The following is a 21,433-nucleotide window of genomic DNA, read 5'->3' as shown; positions in this document are numbered from 1 at the left end:
GATTCTCCAAAACAGTCATTAGATTTCCTATGTTTAGAAATACAACTCTGAGCTGTACAAAGAAGATATCTGACCTTAAACATGGCTGCTTGTGGTTCCCCCAGTTCATAAAATGGGGGTTTCCCTGTAGCCATCTCAATGATTGTGCATCCCAAAGACCAGATGTCTGCAGCCTTCCCATAGCCACGTGGCCCTTTGTCTATGATCTCTGGTGCCATATACTGGAGGGTACCTGTTTAAAACATACTCTTTTTTGTTTACTTAGGTGTAATAATGCTGCAAATAGATAGCTAAAAGACAAACAAAATGACTGAGGAGTGAGCAATATCAGAAGAGTTAAAAAATCCACTTTTATTATTCAAAATTCAAACATTTCCCTGTGCATTTCATATAAAACTCTAAATATTACTCAAGATATTACTTGTGCTAAAAGCATTTGGTATCATATACTGATCTGGAGATCACTTTTTAATGTCAATGACAACTACTAAATGCTTCTATGAGCTTAGGATCAGAGACAGCTTTCATTTATTTTTTTATATCTTAAGATTAAAATAGGGGAAAACACTCTGAATTGTACTCAGGAGGAAAAGGAAGAGAAACCTGAAATCTTAACCTAAAATAGTAGGTGAGATGAACATTTTCTTCTGAAGTAAGGGAATCAATCTGACACATCATCCTGCATTCTGTTCCTTTTGCAGAAGCAATGGAAGAGCAAAGGATGGAATTAAAATAACAGTCACTTCTCATTTTACGTAACTATTTAATGCAGTGCCACTGCATGATTTAACACCCAAATCAAATTATCAAACAGAAGGAGGAGCAACTAAATGACAGGTTCTGTAGATACACGATTCTGGAGATGAAGTCAGGATGTCCAAGCCAATAATGAAAGAAAAATATCAGCAAGATGAAAAAGCCACACACACAAAAGAGACAGACTCAAATAAAGCACATGAGAGACACAGCTCTTTTGTTGTAGAGGACTTTGATTCACAAGTGGAACATCCAAAACAGCACTTTCTTTGAACAGTGCGTACAAGTACAGCATGTAGCTTAAGATTATATATCCGAAAGTTATTCTTCCAGTAACCTTTTATACTGATTTGAAGTCAGTGAAAGTTCAGCATCTGTGGATTCTGACCCTACATACACAGTTCGAGTGAGGATAAGAAAAATCTCCTCTGGGAACATACCAGTGAAGGTTTCAGTACAAGGATTGATTCCTGCAAGTCTCTTTGAAGTTCCAAAGTCCGAAATCTTTAACACTCCACTGTATGTGTTGATAAGCACGTTATCACCCTGAGGAAAAGAACATGCAGAGCAATTATTTTTCTCTTCAGACCCTTCATCTAAGACTTTCTGCATAACCTGTTTCTACAATGCACTCTTTACTAAGTAAGTGACTTCTTAAGAGAGGAGATGAAAGAGAAATCAATACTGTTCCTGCCTTATGCAATCCATTAACAAAACTGTCATCTCAAAGTGAATTTCCCCTCTTACAAGAAGGAGTTCAGTTAAAGAATACCAAAAGAGGAAAAAAGGCTTTTTTAAAAAAACAAGCCAAGCACTTTTTCATCTGCAATCTCCTTGGAAAAGAACTTGCTAATTATACCATCCATAATCTTCTCCACTTAGATCAGATTTTATGGAAGCTCAGTCATGTCTTGGAAAACAGAAAAAGGAGTATCTACTTTAACACGTATTAGGTTACTATATGTGAATTTTCCTAAAATAAAAAAAAATCCAAGATATTTTGTTGGTGCAAATAGAAATAAACAATGGTTCACCTACCTAACCCATGGTTCAGAATAGCAGAGAGTTTTCAGAATTTTTTTTTTTTAAATTACAGGACAAATAAATGGCTATGCAGTTACCTAATACTATCAGGCTTAATTCTCTGCAAATCCTTACCTTTATGTCTCGGTGCACTATTTGATTATCGTGGAGGTATTTTAATCCTTCAAGAATCTGCTTGGTGTAGAAGCCAATTGTCTGCTCATTATTTTTTAATGGTCCCCATTTTGATCGTAGAAGAGCAGAAAGACTGCCTGTAATTTTGGAGAGCAAAAAGTGAGAATAAAAATCCAATTAAATTCTGGTTTCTCCCCCAAAGGAACAAAGTAACAACAAGCATCAATCCCAATCCAGGTGTAGGAATCTCATCTATAACCAAAGTACTTTCCAGTCAAATGCTTTCTTGCATTACCCCTGGCCTGTGCAATTAAGAGAGAGCCTCAGTATCTCCTGGGCAGTTTGCGAAGAACTGAAGCCCATGGGAAAGAGTCCCATTGGAGAAGTTCATGGAGGACAGTCTCTCTTGGAAGGGATCCCATCCGTGCTGGAGCAGAGTAAGGAAGTGAGGAGTCCTCCCCTTGAGGAGGAAGGTGTGACAATTTCGATGAACTGACCACTTTCCCCATTCCCCTGCACCACAGGTAGGAGAAGGGAGAGAAAATGCTAAGTGAATCTAAGCCCAGAAAAAAGGGAGGGGTAGGGGGAACGTGTTCCTAAGATTTGGCTTTATTTCTCATTACCCTACTCTGATTGGGTTGACAATGAATTAAATTAGTCTCCCCAAGTCAAGTCCATTTTGCCTGTGAAGGCAAAGATGAGTGATCTTTCCCTGTCCTTAGCATGACCCATGAGCCTTGTGTTGCATTTTCTCTCCCCTATCCAGCTGAGGAACAGAGTGACAGAGTAGCTTTGGTGGGCACCTGGGATCCAGCCAAGGTCAGTCCATCACTGATCTGTAGGTAAAAGGAGCTCACCTGCTATAGTAATGACCTGAGATTTATCAATAGCATGCCATAGCTAACTACTCAAGCAGTTTGAAGACACAGTTTTCTCTATTAATTTCAGAAAGAGATGCTCTAGAGTATTACACCTGTATGAAATATGTCTCATGACCCTATTATATGTTTTTAAACTTTTAAAATGCTAAAAAACCAAACAAACCTACCAACCAACAAACCAGTCTTCCCCCAAAACTTACCACCTGGCACCTGTTCCATGAATATTTTGATGAAGCCATTCTCACTAAGAGAACCTAAATACTGGACAATGTTCTTATGTTTGAGATGCTTATGCAAAGCTATTTCTTCATGCAGAGGTTGGGAGTACCTGGAAAGCAAAGAAGCAGTTTATTCTTCATCTCAGTGAAGAAAGCTTACATTGAAAATGAGTATTTGTTAAATGAGTTTAACAACACTAGTTGTGACCAGCACATATCACAATATTATGTGATCATATGTAAATACAAATAACATATACAAAATAGATATAATATTGTGTATTCATACACACAAAATGTTACAAACGTACATAGAGCGCAGTAAAAAAATTTCTGAAGAATAAACTCCACTCTAACTGCAAGAGAATAAACAGTTGTGAAAGTGGTTGGATTCATATTGGTGGCAAAGTGAACTAGCAAACAATAAAGCTAGTATATAAATAAAAACACTTCAATAACGAGAATGAATCACCATTTAAATTTTAAAGTAGAAGCCTTTGCTGAAGGCTAGATGGGGTATCAGAATAAGAAAACAGAAATCATTAATGGAGAGATATTTAGAAGAACAGATCTAAACAATTTCACCAAACTCAATTTAGTCCAAGGCAAAGTATTTTTTAGAGATAAGCTTTTCAAAAGCCTTTTTGGCAAGAAAGTTTCCAGAGTCAGGATGTGTCTCCAGTGTTGAACACCACTAGAGCTCAGCAGCTGATGTGCTGTGCTGATGTGTAAGATCCACTCTGACACTCTTACCTCTCCAAATGATTATAAAGATTCTGACAACATTGTTAGTCATACAGGAATGCAAAATCAAAGATTGTATTCCTGAGTTCTGCTAATGAGATACTAATTCTAAGCAGCAGCAGCAAGACCATTATAATTCGTCTTCCTGCACTTTTAAACAGCACAGTTGAGACTTGAGCAACAAAATAATTTTGTAAATAAAGTAAAGCCATAAGAAAATTTTTCCCTAGGATTAAGCATTTTGCGTTTTAGAACTTAATCACTAGAAGACTTTAAATTGTATGAACAAAAATTCTTCATCATCATCATCATAGAAAGGTTGGAGATAGGGAGAGACTTTAAAGCTCCAACCCTCCTGACATGGGCAAGGATATCTCCCACTAGACCAAGTTGCTCAAGGCTTTATCCAAGCTGGCCTTGTCAATCACTCTTCCCTTATCTGCCACTGCTGTAACAGAAGGCCACCAAATTTGTTAGGCATGATTTGCCCTTAGTGTTGCCATGTCTGTTGTCACCAATCACCTCATTATTTTTCCATGTGCCTTAGCAGTTTTAAAAAGGACCTATTTCATGATCACAATAAGCCTAGAGGCAAAATCTTTATTAAGTTCCCTGGGTCTTCCTTATTACCTTTTTTAAAATGAGGGGTTTATTTCCCTTTTCCAGTCAGTGGGAACCCATGGATGCAACTCTTCAGGCCCCATGGACTTGTGTATGTTCAGGCTCCTCAGATGGCCTCAAACCTGATCTTCTACAATGAGTGGTTTTTGATTCTCCCAATCCCTGCCTTTGCCTCCTGTGACTTGGGTGGTGTGGCTGGAGCGATTGTTGAAGACTCAGCCTTCTAATGTCCTGGATAACCAGGCCTCCTGTTTCTTCCTGGAGAAGGTCCACATTTTTCCTAGCCTTCCTTTTATCACCATGTGCTTACAGAAGGTTTTCATGATGCCATTGACATCCCTGGCCAGATTTAGTTCTGTTAGGTACTTTAGCTTTCCTAACCTGCTACCTGGCTGCTCAGACAATATCCAATTTCTCTGTATTCCTCCCAGGCTACATGTCCTTGCTTCCACCCTTTGTAGGCTTTTTTTTTGTATCTGAGTTTTCCAGGAGATGCTTGTTGCTTCAAGCAGCTGTCCTGGCTTTTCTTCCCGATTTCCTCTTTGTTGGAATGGAGAATGTGTCTCTGTAGTCTAACATTTCCTGATAAGTAAATTATTCAATGGCTTTTATTTAACATATAGCAAAATTGAAGACTCACTGCTTTTTGCATAGAAATATTTTAATTTCCAGCCCTGCCTGACTCAGAACTTAAATATTTTTGACAAATTCAAAAAGTGGTAATTCTTACTTATAAAATAATACAAATTAACTTCAGAGATTGTTTTCTTTCTATAGACTTCTTTCAAAGTGTGAAAAGACCAGGTTACAATTAACCAGAAATAAATTAAGAAATTGTTCTTACTTTGCTATAAAAGAATGATACTTGAAATTCTTTCGGTAAGCCTCTAAACATTTAGATGAAAGACTAACAGCTTCCTAATAATCTCTTTTTGTGGTATGCTTTGCACACTGAACCTGAATCTTTTCTGTTGAAAATTCTTTTAAAATGTGTATTGGAGAAGAAAAATCTGGATTTTTTTTTTCCTTTGAAGTAGTTACTGCTGTATTTAGGCTATCTTTCTATTAATCCCAGTTATTACAAGCAAATTTCTTCTAACATACACAAAACTTGCAACTATTTTGAGTCAACAGATTGTTTTATGTAATAAGGCTATACTTTCTGGGAAATCGTAACATATATTGAAGTTCAATTTGGAATAACAATATAGAGGATGGAAGGATTCCTCTCTTCATAATCTAAGAGGTAGTATCTTTAAAAGATTATGAGATTGGAAAAATTATTAGACCACATATCCATTTGACCTGCCAATCTATAAATGTGTTCCAAAAGATTAAGAAGCGTTAATTTTTAAACATCAAAGGAAAAAAACAAGTCACAACAGAATAACAAAAGGAAAGCCCACATGACAGACCCATGAAAATGAAACTGAGCTAAGCTTGACAGTTTAATACAGTTAATTTCACTTGAAAACTCTTTAGATTTCATATCACTTTTATCACAATATTTGTGAAAATTTGTGTATACAAAATAGCATAAGACTATGAAGACTGGAAGTCTTCAGATACACAAATACTAAGGACATTAAGTGCCCTGGTTCTTACATGTAAACCTTTATACAGAAGAGAGGGTTACACATACGTAGGGACACTCGACATTAAAAAAAATTAACAAAGAGATTATTCCACATGATTTATTCTAATGTTATGAGGCTTGCACCAAAAGAAATGGTGCAAAAACAAGATAGAAAAATGGCTTTATCAACAATTCAGGCCCAGAATTTTAAAGGACTGCACAAATAATGAATTTCAATAGGTCTTTTATAAGGACATGCCTGAGTATGTCTAAGTAGATAGGGCTCATCACCAGGTGTATGAAGTAATATTCTGCACATCAGCAGATTTTTTTGTTTGGTTTTGTTTTGTTTAAAAGAAAAAACACTAGTTCCAAACTCAGCAAACATGAAAATTCTCAATTGTGATCACAATCTACTCATCTACTCCACAACCTGGAAACATCTAATTACAAAGATAGGGGACACCACTAAATACCACAGACAGGTTAATTTATTGCCAGCTTTGGAGAAGAGGCACTCCTTGATCAGCAAATTGATTGAACACATTAATGATGAAATTGTGCAATGCCCAAAATTTGGAATTAGCCAGAGTTACTATACCTGCTGTCTCTCTCCGGGATTTCTTTAATAGCAATTCTGACTTGATTGCTCAGATCTCGTCCTGCGTACACAATGCCGTACGTTCCTTTTCCCAGAATGACTCGCTCACCATTCTCGTCATACTCATAATCGTACTGCAGAGCAAACGACAACGACATGAAAAGGAACAGAAGGATAGCATTTATTCTGACCCTGTGATCATAACTAAGGCACCTAAGATGCTAGTAGCTTTCTGCAGAACACAGAGGACGAAGAAAAACCACTGTAGGATGACGACTGGGATACTGTGCAGACACACCGATGTTTCCCCAGCGGCTCCGGAGGCAGCCTTTTCAGGGAAGGGCGTTAAGCCGAGCTGGGCTGTACCCAGGCGGTGCAGTTCCACCTCGTGTCTCAGAGAGCAGCTCCCGCAGCTCTGCGAGCAGGAGCCGTACGACCAGAGCCGACAACAGAGGGCACTCACTCTGCGCCAGACGGAGAGCCCGGCTCCTGCTCGGGCGCAGGGAGCAAGGCAGGACACGCTTCATTCCTCCCAGGGGCTCTCCTGACCTCCCCACGGCTTCCAAAACCAGCACGGCCTCAGTTCTGACACTGGCAGGTCTGCCAGCAGACTGTGCCAGTGGAGGTTAGTCAGCACTGCGGAGCATTAAGCGTGGTTTCGGCTGAGTTTGAATTTCAAAGAGTCTAAGGCCAGCCCAAAAACATTTGTTAGAGAGATTACCGATGTGTCCTCTTGTGTAACATAGACACAGAATTTCACAAGCTCACTCCTGTGCTAAACCAAATAGCTTAGGCCTAGTTAAATTATTTTTTATTTTCTTCCATATAAAGACAGCTATCTTTTTAGTAAAAGAAAGAATCCGCTACTTCTTTTAGTAGTTTGTTTCAACAATGAATTATTGTCATGGTAGTCATGCCTCTTAATTCAATTTTTTGTTGTCATTATTAAATTACATTTTTATTCAACAGATTAAAGAGATCATTAGCACATTGCTATTTTTCCTGCAAAAATAGCACTGTATCTTTATCCACTGTAATCAAGTCACCCACAGCTTTTCTTTTTGCTAAAATAAACAATCAGGCACCCTAAGGTTCTCAAGAGAGGCTCTTTTTCTCTGCCACAAGTCACCCCAGTGGTTTCCCTTTGTTCAATCTCCAATTTCAGAGAGAGAATGTTATAAAATGTGTTATAAAATGCCAACATCATAACTGGGACAGAGGGCTGTTTGTATTCATTACACAGAACTGACTCTCTCAGTTAGTTATGGATGTCTCTAGAGCTTCAAGACACCAGATTTTCATGTGATAGGACAGGAGCTTATGTATTCTATTCTGCTCCCTGCTACCTCAAAGAAGGCTTAAACATTTTAAGAGCTGCACTGCACCCAATAGCCCAGTACTCCCTAGCCAACTATGTGTGTGTGTTCAGATAAAACTCCAGGTGAGAACACTGGGTAAACAGTAACTTCACTAATTAACTTCACTAATCCCTGGAAAAGGAATGAATAATTTACTTCCGTGAAGTGCTAGACTAGAAGCCCATAATTTTGTATGTTGGGAGAAAAAAAAAAGTATAAATACCTCTAGAGAGTCTCCATCACATTCCCCTTCCTCTGTAGTCTTCCCCATTTCTTCAGTGATACTGTTCACCATGTCAAAAAATCTGTACCAAAAAAAAGGAGAGGAAAAAAAGCACACACTTGAGACAGTAACTTGAGATGGTATGGGAACAAAGTAATGAAGGGACCAAGAGAGGACTTAAGTACAGTAATTATTATTTTATATGACTACATATTATGTAATAATAATATGTATATGAGTATAATTTATACAGTAAGTATAAATTTAGTGTACAAGTTTGCTTGTCAGAAGAAAAGTTTTGTTTACATGGTGATTTAGCCATCAAAATCTGAAGTTTTTCTGCTCTTTTTACATGTGCAAAAAAATCCATGATATCTGAAATTATTAATGGAATTAGTATTTCAAAATCTACAGCTCAGTTGAAATTCTCATCCTATACCACTATTTTTTAATGTCCATTGAAAGCACTGAAGCATCATGAGAAGAGCTGGGAAGTTTTGCTACATTTGGAAGAGCTTTTGTAGTGTAGGAATTCTTTTCCTTGAATGAAAAGGATGTCTATTTCTTAACCTTTCATTTAAAAAATACTATTATAAATGACTTCTACCCTTTTGGAAGAAGGCAAGTACAAAAACCATGTCATGCTAAGGTATTGCTTCCTTATCGCTTAAGAAGAGCTCAGATGTGAAGGGGAATGAACATGGTAAAAGAACATACAAAAACTGGAATGGATGAAAGAACAAAAGAGAGATTGGGCTGTGAGATGGCTCCAGTCATAAATACTCAAAGAGTACTGCAGTACTTTTAGGCAAATTTGCAGCCATTTTAGCACAAAAAGATGCGAAAGTTCCTTTGATAATGCTTCCAGGATCAATTCAACACCACAGCCTTAAGCTTATGGAGCAGAAACACAGCTTAGAGAAACTGAGACACCCCTAATTTTGTGCAACAAACCTTTGCCAAATTTCCTGCAGGGACACAGGTACAATCTTTCTTATGCAAACATATGCTAACGTAAGGGAAATCAAGTGTGCTTGTTTTTAATTGTAAATAAAAATGAATTTACAGTTACAGAGAAATCTTGACCAGACTTTGTTGTTACTCCAAATGTTCCCATGTCAAAAAGTCCTTCTAACATTTAGGATGCATCGTTGAACTAGGGGCACACACTTTTAGTAAGCCGTAATACGATAAGTATTACAAAACTAATCCCAGGAAGGTGTGTGTAAAAAATAATTATATTTATAATTGTATTTGTTTTTAATGTTTGCCTGAGCTCGGTTTTTGACCCTCCATACATCGGATCTCCAGTGTATTAAGGTACATAGGGTGCTATGTATTAAGCTTTCACACAAAAGACACCGATCAGAGGATGCTCAGATCAACTTTCACCACAGTTCTGAAACAGTCACTCCCTGTTGCGCATGCAGACACCACTTATCCCATCAGAGGCTATGGCTTTTTGAAATCACACCAGTGACCCACCTTCTACAATGAAGTTCTGTGCAGAAATAGATTTGAAAGTCATCCGAGTTGTGCAGCACATACAAGAAACAGCATCGTTCTTCAAACTTTGAAATGCTGAAAGAACGGCCAAGAAAGTTATTGGAAGATGCATTTAGATTTCTACCAGCTTTGTCAAATCATACAGATCAACCCATTTACCATGGGAAAGCACCATATTAAATCTGAGACTCCATAGCTTTTCCTTATTGTAAAATCACTCTTGTATCCGCCAAAGTTCACATTCTGATGTTTGCTATCATTCGGCTTGCCCCACTAGTCTACACATTGCCCAAGAAAGACTAGGAGCAAAGAAATTCAGAGGAATATTTCCATTGACCTGTAACATTTTTGTCTTAAATACATTTAGGTAAGGCTCTTAATTTTCACTTCTGCAACCAGAATGAAACATCCTTTCAGGATCATATTAGAAAGTTAGACTTTGAAATAATGAGTTTTTCATGCTTTAGACATCAGCCACAGCTCAATCTTGAACACAAAATTTTCTACTCAGTTCCTTGCTAATTGGTACCTTGATACTAAGTTGGAAAAGTATTTTAAAATCAAGTCAGCATCTAAATATGAGGTGAATTACTTTATTACCCTTGCCAGCTCACGTCTTCCTTCAGTTTTGGTTTTATTTGCTATAACTGCAGAGCAAAGATAAAGAGGAGACATGTATGCCATTTTCATATGGATGCATGAATGTCTCAGTGCAAAAACAGAAGAGGTGCAAACTCTTGTACAGTTGCCAGTTTTCCACCCCAAGCAGGCAGCAGTTCGTGCAAAGATATTCATTCACCAGAACTGTTTTATATGCATGTCATTACTCTGCTCCTTATAGAAAATATTAAATGTAATTTGGAATAACTCTTTCTGTAACTTTGTTACATATTGAGTGCCAGCTGTCAAGCTGATGCAGTATAATTGATTCTCACTATTGGAAAAGGGTGGAGGGAAATGGCTCTAGGGGTGTTACAAGGGAAAATAATGTAGTATTTGAGAAACCAAGACAAATTGAATCTCCTTATTAAGCATATTAATATGCTGGAAAAAATCCACAGTCCTAGTGAAATCAATCTATTTTAGATGGATCAAGACAGCCATCATGTTCCTACTTAATTTGTAGCACAATAAAGTAGAATAATGTATTATGTTGTGCCAAAGGATTGATGATTTGATTAACGTAAAAGGGTTTTTTAAGTATCAGGAAATACTTGGATTTTTGAGCCTTTAATAGGTGTTTAAGATTGTCTGATCCTTGCTCTCCTTTATAGTAAATTTAAACCCTGTAAAACCCTGTAAATTTTGATGAACAAATGATTCTTTAGACAAGCTGGAGGGTCTACCTTTCATAAAGCTACTTATGAAAAGAGTGAGCTTCATTATAAGAATATTTGTCTCTGGGTGTGGTGACTCGTTTATTTTTACATTAGGAAAATTCATAAATGCTAACCAGTGTACACATTTAGGAAGACAGCTACCATCCTGAGCTTATACACTAAGTTTTAATTCAAACTTTTCAAGCATAAGTAAACACTCTAGAATTGGACTAACTGATATTAACAGAATTACTCATTCAGGTTCCATGTGCATTGAAACATTTTACTGACTAAATTGTTAAATTGTTCGCCGAAACCTGACATGCTCAGAAACCACTGACAAACACAGCAGTGAATAAAAGGGTAAGAATGTGGAGTGTACACATAGGCCAGGGAAATTCATAAATATTTAAGACCTTTAAGTGAGGGTTTACATTGCTTATATATTGCTTTCCTCCCTGGGGAAAAAAAAAAAAAAAAAAAAAAGGAAGCTAAACTAGAAAAAGGAAGAATAAAAATCACCTGAGTTATAAAATGACACAGGATAATTTACTCAGGAAATGCCTCACTCTGCCAGTGCCCAAGCAGACGCAGCACCCACTGACATCTTGGACAGCAGAACATGGGGATGAATTCACCAAACTCCAAAAACAAACAGGGAAGCAAGGGCAGCATGGCCTTGTGTCCAGCTCATGTACATCCAGTATTCCCCTTAGTCGATAAAAAATACTGCAAATGCTGTAACTACTGATTACTAGTACTGCCAGATGAAGCAGCAGATTCAACAGGTGAACACTGGCAGGAATCACAGAAAAGGAGCTGTGTGGAACCTCAGTGTGTTTTCTAGAAGGCTATCAGTACAGGCACCTCTCATAGTTGTAATTAAGTAGTATGATGAGATTCAAAGCTCCAAGAACTTGAAATGGAAGACAAATATCCCTGTCTAAGTTCTTGAGCTATGAAAGAAACTGGATGCAGACCTCTGAGGCACTGTGCCACAGAAACAACACAAGTAGTGGTTATTTCATAATCCAGGACTTCTCCTGACCAGTGAGTAAAAGCCAATTTGTAGTCTAACAAACTTCAGTCAGCTACTTTATTTTCCATTGGAAAAATAAATTTCCCATCTTCTTGCTCATATGCTGTCAGCTCTGCAGAACAGTAGGAGCTTTGCCTGATAACCTAAGATGCAAAATACCCTGAGGAAACAGCCATGTTCCAAAAGCTCTGATAAATCCTTTAAAGAATAACAGCACTTTCTGGGCTGATTCAATACGAAACACTTGTATTTAAGAGGTCAAGAGGGCATATGGCAAAAGCAGAGGTATTTACATTGGCACACAAACCGCTAATCAATGAGTTTCTTACGCTAAAGCCAACTGCTATGACTTCCTGCATACAGAGTGTGATTTAGCACTATTCTGCTCAGAGAGTTCTACATACTTTCCAAGTTGTTTTGCAGTTCTTGAGAGCTGAACCCTATTACTCATGAAACAAAATGCTGATTACGCTGGCTGTTACACAGCATGCAGAAGAAGTGACCCTCTGTCACTGCTGTGAAGTATTTACCAAAACCATGAGCCATTTCAAAGCCAGGTGTCTCTTCAGACCCGCTGTCTCCTTATGGAGTACCATAAATATTTATGGAGGTCTTTGTCATAAAAGCCTCCAAGATCATGTACAAAGACCTGCTTTGTACATTAAGGCTGCATTTCTAAAGCTGATTATTAACAGTTTAGAAGGGCTGAGAATCCTTATAAAGCTGGGAACTGCCCATTCCTAGACCGCTTTAAGTCTAGGAGCCTCAAAGTAGCCAAAAATAGTCTTGATACAAAAATAGATTAGAAGCAGGCCTAGTTCTGCAGGCTCACCCACTCCAAACAATACTTGCCTTCATAAAATTAGGAAAAAAACCCATGTAAAACACTGGAAAATTAAGTGATCAGAAACTTGCATATATTTAAAAGAAGAAGAAAAAACCTCATTCAGCTTCTTGCTTGCATAAGATAAATATTTCCCCCTGCAGCTCCTCATGGAGGGAGCCAGAGAGTTCTCTAAGAATTCCCAGTGACTCTTGGCTCACTGTAAAGTCATCTGAGTTGTTTTGGACATCTGTTCAGATGAACAGATTGGAAAATCAATTGAAAAATTAAATGGTAATTCACAGTTTAAATAACCAAAGCAGGAGGTTGCACTAGAAACTGTACTGACCACAGCATGGTTTAATAAGGGGAAGGAAAAACCAAAATGAAAGTAAATAAATAAATAAATTCTTTCTTTCCCTCTTTTTTTTTTTAGAAGCACACAAAAACATACTGTAGCCAAAACCCAAAGTAGACTGAACTAATCATATTGTTGCAATTTTTGCCTAAAATAAGTTTAATCCCACAGGACTGATTTTTCGTGCCTATTGATAGTTTGGTGTTTTTAAGTTACTTTTTGGAAGGAAAAAGAATCATCCATCTGTGCAAAAACATCCTGCAGACATAGCAACAACTCTGTGTATGGAACAGTTATTATTAGAACAGAGCAATGACTATTTTAAAAATATAATTTTTCTGGACCTTTTTTATTTAATTACACTAAAAGGAAAGTGGAAAGTTGCAGGATGACGAATATAGATAAATCCTAGGGAAAAGAAAAAAAAGAGACTGAGGTGAAGAATAGATTGCAAGAGGTTACAGCAGTGATAAAATATCACTGTCACTCCAAGGTCCACAGCAGCAGCATAATATGAAATTCATTCAATTACTCCTTTTATTTCAAAACAAAAAAGGGAAACAACTTACCTTACCCCCCTAATAGAAGCAGCACAGAAATTCCACTCATGGATACCTTTCTGTAACACACAGTAAAAAATAAATAAACAAACAAAATATTCCTCCTTTCTATGAAGGGCCAGTAGGCATATCTTCTAGAATGAAACCCATGAGATGGAAGGAGAAACACTCAAATGACAACAATCTATTTATTTATTATTTGTTAACACCTATTTTTCAAGGCATTTTTTTCACCTGTAACAGAAGTTCGACAGAGAAGGAATTTGGGTTATTTCTTCACTGTTTATGCTGCAAACACAATTTACTACTGTTTAGAAAACATTCAAAAGAGCAGATCAGAAGAGATACCAGCATTCCCTTGTTCAGACACTGAACTTGGGATCACATGTAATACGCGGGAAAGGAGGGGGAAAATATTCCACCTCTGAGAATAATGAGAGCTTGCTCTGCACACTCAATCCCCTGGTGTGGGGGGAAGCCAGGTGGAGAGAGCTACAAGTAGGAAGTCTAATGAAGGAGAGCAAAGCAGGAAATTCTTGAAAAGTAAAAAGAATTGCTCAAATATGAAGGCAAAGTGTCCAAAGAAACAGAAAGGAGAATCTTTCACTAGGAATCCAGAAGAGAGCAATAAGAATGCACCAAAACCCCTAAGAGCTGCTGGAGTGAAAACACTGCAGGAAGAAAGAAGCCACCCTACGAAAACACAAAGGGCCAGGCCTCATTTATTTTCAGATATTTTAAATTCATAGCTGTCACATTCAGCAGAACTGAGTTCTCTGTAGACAGTTATATTGCTCTATGTTTATGTTCTATTAAAACTTTACTGTAGCAAACAGAAACCTTTTGTATCTTCTAAAGAAAACATCCTCCTTTCAGTAAAAGGTGGAACTACACCACCTCACAGCCCTGCCAACATTGGGATCCCATCACAATGAGCCACATATTTGAAGAACCTTTCCTTTCTGCAGCTGAATTTCATTTGGCATTTTAGTGATCTGAGCAAGGGCATACTGTCAAACAGAAACTTAATCAAATGTATTCCAAAAGAAGACTTGAAAATGTGTAGCTTATAAAATGAATAGTGAAATATACAGAAGTCAGAACAGATATACTGCTGAAATAGTTGCACAATGTGCAGAGAATGACAGTGGAAATTACTCTCCCAGCTATAACAGCTTTCTATGATGATTCCTACATCAATTTTTATCTCCTCTGTAATTCTTTCCTTCCTGCTCAAATCACATTAAATGTTGTGATGCTAATATAAAAAGCCTAACATGATAGACCAAAAATACAAGCAAACATCTTTCTTGATGTACAAATTCCATAACTATTGTAAGTGTAAAGTACAAAGCAGTAACTTCAATATCTCTTCAATGTTAAATGGGGTAAGGGTTTCTTTCAGGGGATAAAGGAACAGAAGAGTAGCCCAATATTAGGAAAAGCTGGATTTGCATCTTGAAGTGGAAGTACTCACTGATGCTAGTTATGGCACGTTTGTGAAATGTTGCCTGGTTCTCTCATATGAAGGAAGATCAACTCAACCGCTGTGCTAATGAGGAGGGGTTTCTGCATATCCTTTTACAACTCCCTTCAAATACAAAATCTGCTAGTCTCCAATTTTCCATGCTTATAAACTCTCTTCAGACCTTAGCTCTTGGTGCTTGTCCAGTTCCCACTATTGGGAATAATCTAAAATCTAAATAAGTTAAAATATACATCCTGAATGGCAGAAATGTTCAAGAAACATAACAAGATGCATTAGTATGGATTTTTTACCTGTCATCTATGTGCAATTAATCTCTTGAATCTTAATTACCACACGAAGTTATTGAGCAATGAAATAACATAAAAATTATGTCCCTTCATGATCTTGCCAAGGTTTGAATACATTGGAGTAAATATACGAGGCATGCTATCCAAATTCAGCATCTGCTCTTTGGTTACGCAAAAAAATCATCAACTACCCAAAACAAAACTCAAAATGGATTCAGAAGCCAAAGTAAAACAGAGACAGGCTGTTCTATTTCAAACTTACAAACAGCACTGCTGCATTCCTCTAACCCCATGCGGGAAGGGCTGCTAAAATAGGGACTGCAAGGCAAAGATAATGTGCATTCTACAAAATAAAATGCTGTCTGATTTTTCTTGGCAATTGTTTATCTAAAACTCAGTATTGTTAAAAACATAAATGTTAAAATATATTGCTAAAGAGGCTACATTATTTATTGTCGTTTGTCTATTTAACTACAAAAGTGCCAGCTGTAGGCTCCACTGATTTTCAGTTTGGATTTGAAATGGAAATTCAGCTTCTTTGTGCGTGAAAGGAAGTTCAGACACTTTGTAACTCACAGATTTTATTCTTGGAGCAGTGACTAAACTCTGGAAAACAAGTAGAACCACTAATTTATGTGCCAAAATGAACTGAAATCTGAAGCAGGAATTGCTAAAGCTCTGACAGACCTATGGTTGGTAGATTGAACTTGAATAGATGAAGTTTCCAAACCCAGCTGTCTAATCAGCCTCTGCTTTTTAATCAGCCCCAAAAATGCTTGTTTTCAGGCTACTAAGGACAAAAGTATAAGTCTTCCTCTGTGAAGTAGACTGACAGAGAATATATCCTTTTCCTTCACAAAATCTCTTAGCAAAGATAAATATTATACTGGCTATATACAGCTGAAAAGGAAGCTGGTGTCTCCCTAGTCCCTTTTGTCCCTGTGAGATTTCTGATGGATTCTAAGGACTCTGAGAAATTGCAACAGACCATAATTGTACAGCTGAAGGTGTAACTGTCAAACTGCCCATTGCATTCTTTCAATGGGTATGATAGCTCACAGGGTACAGAGTATCAATCAGACTCCTGGCTACTCAATAAGCTACTCAATAACCTCACTACTGTAAGGATTCTGGCCAGAGCAAGAGTACAGTGAGTTCACTTAATGTCTAATGCTAATGATTAAGACTATGCCAGAAAAACAGGAAAATACTGTTCTGCAGAAAATACAGACACATGCCTCACATCAGGAAGAAGGGGAAAACAGAAAGAAATGTTTAACATGCTATAGAGAAACACCTATCTTCTGAACATGAAACAGGCATAGACCAACACATTCAAATCCTTCTCCCAGACAGAAGATAACTGGGCAGTCAAATGACACAGGTATGAAAAATGTCATTGCTGAATGTATCAAACAAAATATCCAAGTAGCTAAACGATAAATGAATGCACCCTGGAATACACATTTTGGAATATGAGTGCACATGCTCAAGTAAGGTTAACTCAAACTGGAACACAGGAAGTCGTGGCAAAGAGGTGCCATGTGTGGCCAGTACACAAAGCCTACTTGTTTTGCCTAAAAAGAAACCTACATGAAATCCCCACACTAAGAGACATTAGGATTCTCCTAAAACATATTGTCAGGTAAACCTCAGAGAGAGAAAGAAAACCACTTAATATAAACACTTTCTTAGCAAAAGAGCAAATGTGTATGAATTGTCAACAAATTCAGACTGAAAACTAGAAGACTTAAGGTCTTTTCACTTCACCAGCAATATTCCACTCTTTGTTCTTCTAGAGTTGCAGTGGAATTCTCAAACCACTTTCCATCATGATTGGTCAACTGTGAAACCTATACTAATATTCAGAAAGAGCTTGATCACTTTATGGGAAACATTAAATGGGGAGAGTATCTGCAACAGAAGGGAACAGAACTCAACAGTTCAGAAAATTCCTTCTAGTCCTATGTTCCTTCTTACACTACAGTTAAACCACTTAACAGAATGAAAAGTATTGTTTGGAGGTGAACTAAATATACAAACAAAAAAGTTCATAAAAGGGAAAAAAAAAAAAAAAGCATGTTCAAGTAATCTCTAAATAGAATAAATTCTGAGTACAGAAATACTTTCCAAACAGGTATTTTGGAATAGGAAGATTAAGTCTGTAGTTCTGACAAATAATTATTTACTCTATGGTAAATTTTAATTTTGCCCAAGAACTGCATACATTTATTTTTTAAATTATTCTCAGAGGCTGAGCCTACTTCAAAAAAAAAAATCAGTCAGAATAAAACACAAATAAATAGAAATGTATTAGTCTAGGCAAACATTTCAGTTCGTTCTCTAAATATGCTATTTTAGCTAACATTTACATTTCTCATGAACTCCCAACAAAAATTCTAAGCAGTAGAGTGTCACTGTATTACGTGTTCAAAAACGTTTATACTTTTACAGACTACTAGCAGGAAAGCTGAAGATTGGACTTGCCAGTGTTAGGTTAATAATTGGACCGGTTGATCTTGAAGGTCTTTTCCAACCTAAATGATTCTACAGTCACCTGAAAAACAGGTCTTCATTGTCCTATCCTGCAGGCAAACAAAACTCTGCCATGGAAGAATGAACAGTGCTGGTTGTTACAAATCACAGCATCCCTGCTGTTTTACCTCCAGCTGACTCAGTCTCTGTTCACTCTTCATATACTCCTTCATTTTCCCTTCTCTAAGGTTCTATGCCATCCTCCCTGTCATCCCTCTTGCCAACATTTTGCTTCCTAAACATCCCAGAATGTAATAACCATTCTAGGTTTTTCTCTTCACTTTCACCTCCAGATTTTCTAAGCTCCTTTCCAAATATGTCTGGCTATCTCACACCTTGACATACAGACTTCACAGAATTTTCAGTTTCTAGAGCATCCATCTATCCATCTGCCAAATACTTCTTTGGTACTTGATTGATTCTGCTCCCATTTTAACACACCAGTCTCTATTACTTTCATATTAAATGAGTATTTATCACAGCTGACACATAAAACTGCAAGGGTAGGAAGAAAGTAGTTCTGTAATTATAAGTAATTTTATCATACATTATTGGTATGATAGCAGTAAATTGTAAATTACTTATGAACTCTTAAGCAATAGATTTGATGTATATTGTACAATGGCTTAAAACACAAGTTATTTTGGAAAATTATGGGAAACAAAAGATCCATTGAAAATCAGGACAATATTAAGCACAGCAGTATATCTCAGCATCTTCCCAACTAAAACACTTTTCTATGTTCCAGAATCATAATTAGATGCGACTGGTCACATGCTACATGCCTTAGGTACCATGCATACTTTTAAATTGCAAAAAAAGTTACAAAGACAAACATACCTTGTCATCAGGCAGCACATGCCAGATGGATACCGTCTTCTCCTCAGCTTCACTGTTGATGGAGAGGTATGAGGGCTGATAGATTTTTGTTGGTTCTAATATTAAAACCTTGCAGAAAAAAAAATTGTTCAACAGTTAGTGCAAAACTGGTAGAACTTCAAAAAGTATTGAAAACTGTTAAAACTATTACTTTAGTCATACTATAGCAGGAAAAACAGGGAAATAATGAAATGCAAAATTTTAGGTACTGGGCTAGTTTAGTGTGGCTGCCAGTAACCTAAGTTTAAAAAAGAAAAAAAGCCAACTTTAATTTTTTTTACATAAGGCTGTCATGTGTCATTTGGTAGCATGTATCAATTTTGCAAATTATTTTTTAAAAAAATGTCAGGTTTTGAAATCTTTCTGTCACAATTCAATCTCCTACAATGCCACTCTAGAATGTCTATCTCCCATGTGGAGAAGGTTCACGGTACACCTTTATCATCTTTTGGTAGAAGCATATTTGGGTGAAGCAGAGAAACAGATTAACTTAGAGCTAAACGAACAGCTTTTGATTTAGACCACCACAAACTATAGTGACTAGGTCAAATTATTTTCTCAAAAGTAACAAGTACCACTGCAAGAGGCTGACAGCTGAAGAGTATAGAAAATGTTGTGGAATACGGGAACAAAAACTAGAAGCATCATTTAAAAGAGATGAGATGCAACAATGATTGACTAGGGCAAGTTAGTCTACACCTATTTAAAAAGTATATAAACACTGAAGTAGAAAGTCTTGGAGACAGCCATGGCTTAGTGTGAAATCTAAGCCATGTCTCCTCCTTCAGAGTCAATAAGCACAGAGATACACTGGAAGCAGTGCAAGGCTAAATTCTGAAAAGTACCTACACGTTTAACTCTGCAAATGATTAACAGTGGGAATTAAAATGTGTTGCTTGGCATCTCCAGACACCTACAATTAGTAAAATCTGATTTAAGCCATTTTACAAACTGTGGTCTTTAACCTTTAACAAACTGTCCATGCACTCTGTCACTTCTTCCTCTAAAGGCCAAAGTGATGACACTGATGCTACTAGATAAGAGAGTAACTAACGGCTAACATACTGCCCATGGACAGTGGAGCTCTTAAGCTCAAGCTCTCAGAATACATAAAACCATTCACAATAAGGAAATGGGGAAAAAGCTTCTTTTAGAATAAATTAGTTGCGATCTGGGAGAAGGGAGGGAAAAAAAAGTTGCTAATTTTAATTTTGTTGACTTGTTGAACTGTGTGATTTTCATTCTGAACAGGCACAAATAGAATTTTTGTATTATGAGAAATCCCATATCTCTGTCTGCAACATCAGTGTAGTCAGTTCACAAAATCACAGAACAGACTGAGTTGGAAGGGACCCAGAAGGATCACTGTATGAGTCCATATAGGGATGACCTCGGCCTTGTCAGCTCCACGCTTCAACCACCTTCCTGTACAACACCATCAAACCAGAAGGACATTGGGTTTATCTCTTGGCTCATGCTATTGCAGTGATCAGCTTTGGTTTGCCTCTTAATATTAATAAAAATTCAAATGATTTTATTTGGACAGTTTTATAAGTCAGAGCCGATGGTAAGTATGTAATAGAACTATCCCATCATCTAAAATCTAAAAGGATTATGTCTTGTCTTGTACAAAACCCAAAAGATTCAAAATATATTTTGTTTCCCAGCAAAACTTTCTACCTGTTCGCATCAGAAAAGGAAAACCAGGCTCTTTAGACAGTCTCATATTGTTTTTACTTTACTGCCTCAAGCTCTTGCTGTTCAACATTGAAGTATTCCTAACAGTTTATTAGCACATCTACACATGGAAGGTAAATGAAATGTACAAAACAACCACTATATCCACTTTAACTATCTGTGAGGCAATAGCATTTGCTATTTAAGACAAAAAGCTGGTTTTACTGATGGTTAGCTGAAAGGAATACCCAAGACATTGTTTCCTGGACATATACAGTTAATAAGAACAGAAAACATAGACTTATTTACAGTATACTTTCCAGACATGGTGCAGCACTGGGACATCTAATAAAAATGCTCAGCAAACTTTTAATGGAAGAAATCAGAAATAAACATATTTATACACACACTTATAGTGCAATGTTGTTGAAATGCGTTTTCTAGTAGCTGGAACGATAGATTTCTGACTGTTTGGGCTGATTTTTAACCTCTGAAAGTGCACAGTCTTAATTGGCAGTAGAGTATACAAAGCCTGCTGAGCTAGAAAAAGACTGAAATTAAATATCTTTTTTTTCAAAACACAGTATAGTTAATACATAATCACCTGGAGTACACTGTAAGTGTTTACTTTGGAAGTATACCCATTGGTAGCAAACAATAAATAGCAAAATTCTATCTTGACTTTTTTCCTCATTACTTTTGTATGGAACACATTGTGCAATCCTGTTGTATACACGTGCATTCAATTAAAATCAATCTAAGATTCAGGCCAAATACATTTCTTCTGGACAAACAGTTAGTCTGGCCACCTAAAAAGAAGCAGTG

General features: G+C 37.1%; 1 protein-coding gene across 1 annotated transcript in view; it reads right to left on the bottom strand.

Annotated features, from left to right (window-relative positions):
- Nucleotides 1–21,433, bottom strand: part of MAP3K5 (mitogen-activated protein kinase kinase kinase 5) — a 98,112-nt gene that overhangs the window by 18,323 nt on the left and 58,356 nt on the right. Inside the window, exons 11-19 of the mRNA XM_068184822.1 lie at nt 18,893–19,000; nt 13,751–13,800; nt 9,622–9,717; nt 8,137–8,218; nt 6,556–6,689; nt 2,996–3,123; nt 1,915–2,051; nt 1,197–1,302; nt 75–232 (exon numbers count right to left, since the gene is read on the bottom strand). Coding sequence (XP_068040923.1) covers nt 75–232; nt 1,197–1,302; nt 1,915–2,051; nt 2,996–3,123; nt 6,556–6,689; nt 8,137–8,218; nt 9,622–9,717; nt 13,751–13,800; nt 18,893–19,000 — 999 coding nt within the window. The remainder of the gene's footprint in view (nt 1–74; nt 233–1,196; nt 1,303–1,914; nt 2,052–2,995; nt 3,124–6,555; nt 6,690–8,136; nt 8,219–9,621; nt 9,718–13,750; nt 13,801–18,892; nt 19,001–21,433) is intronic.

The sequence above is a fragment of the Anomalospiza imberbis genome, chromosome 3 (assembly GCF_031753505.1).
Source record: "Anomalospiza imberbis isolate Cuckoo-Finch-1a 21T00152 chromosome 3, ASM3175350v1, whole genome shotgun sequence".
Taxonomy (NCBI): domain Eukaryota; kingdom Metazoa; phylum Chordata; class Aves; order Passeriformes; family Viduidae; genus Anomalospiza; species Anomalospiza imberbis.
This window is presented reverse-complemented; position numbering and strand designations above follow the sequence as displayed.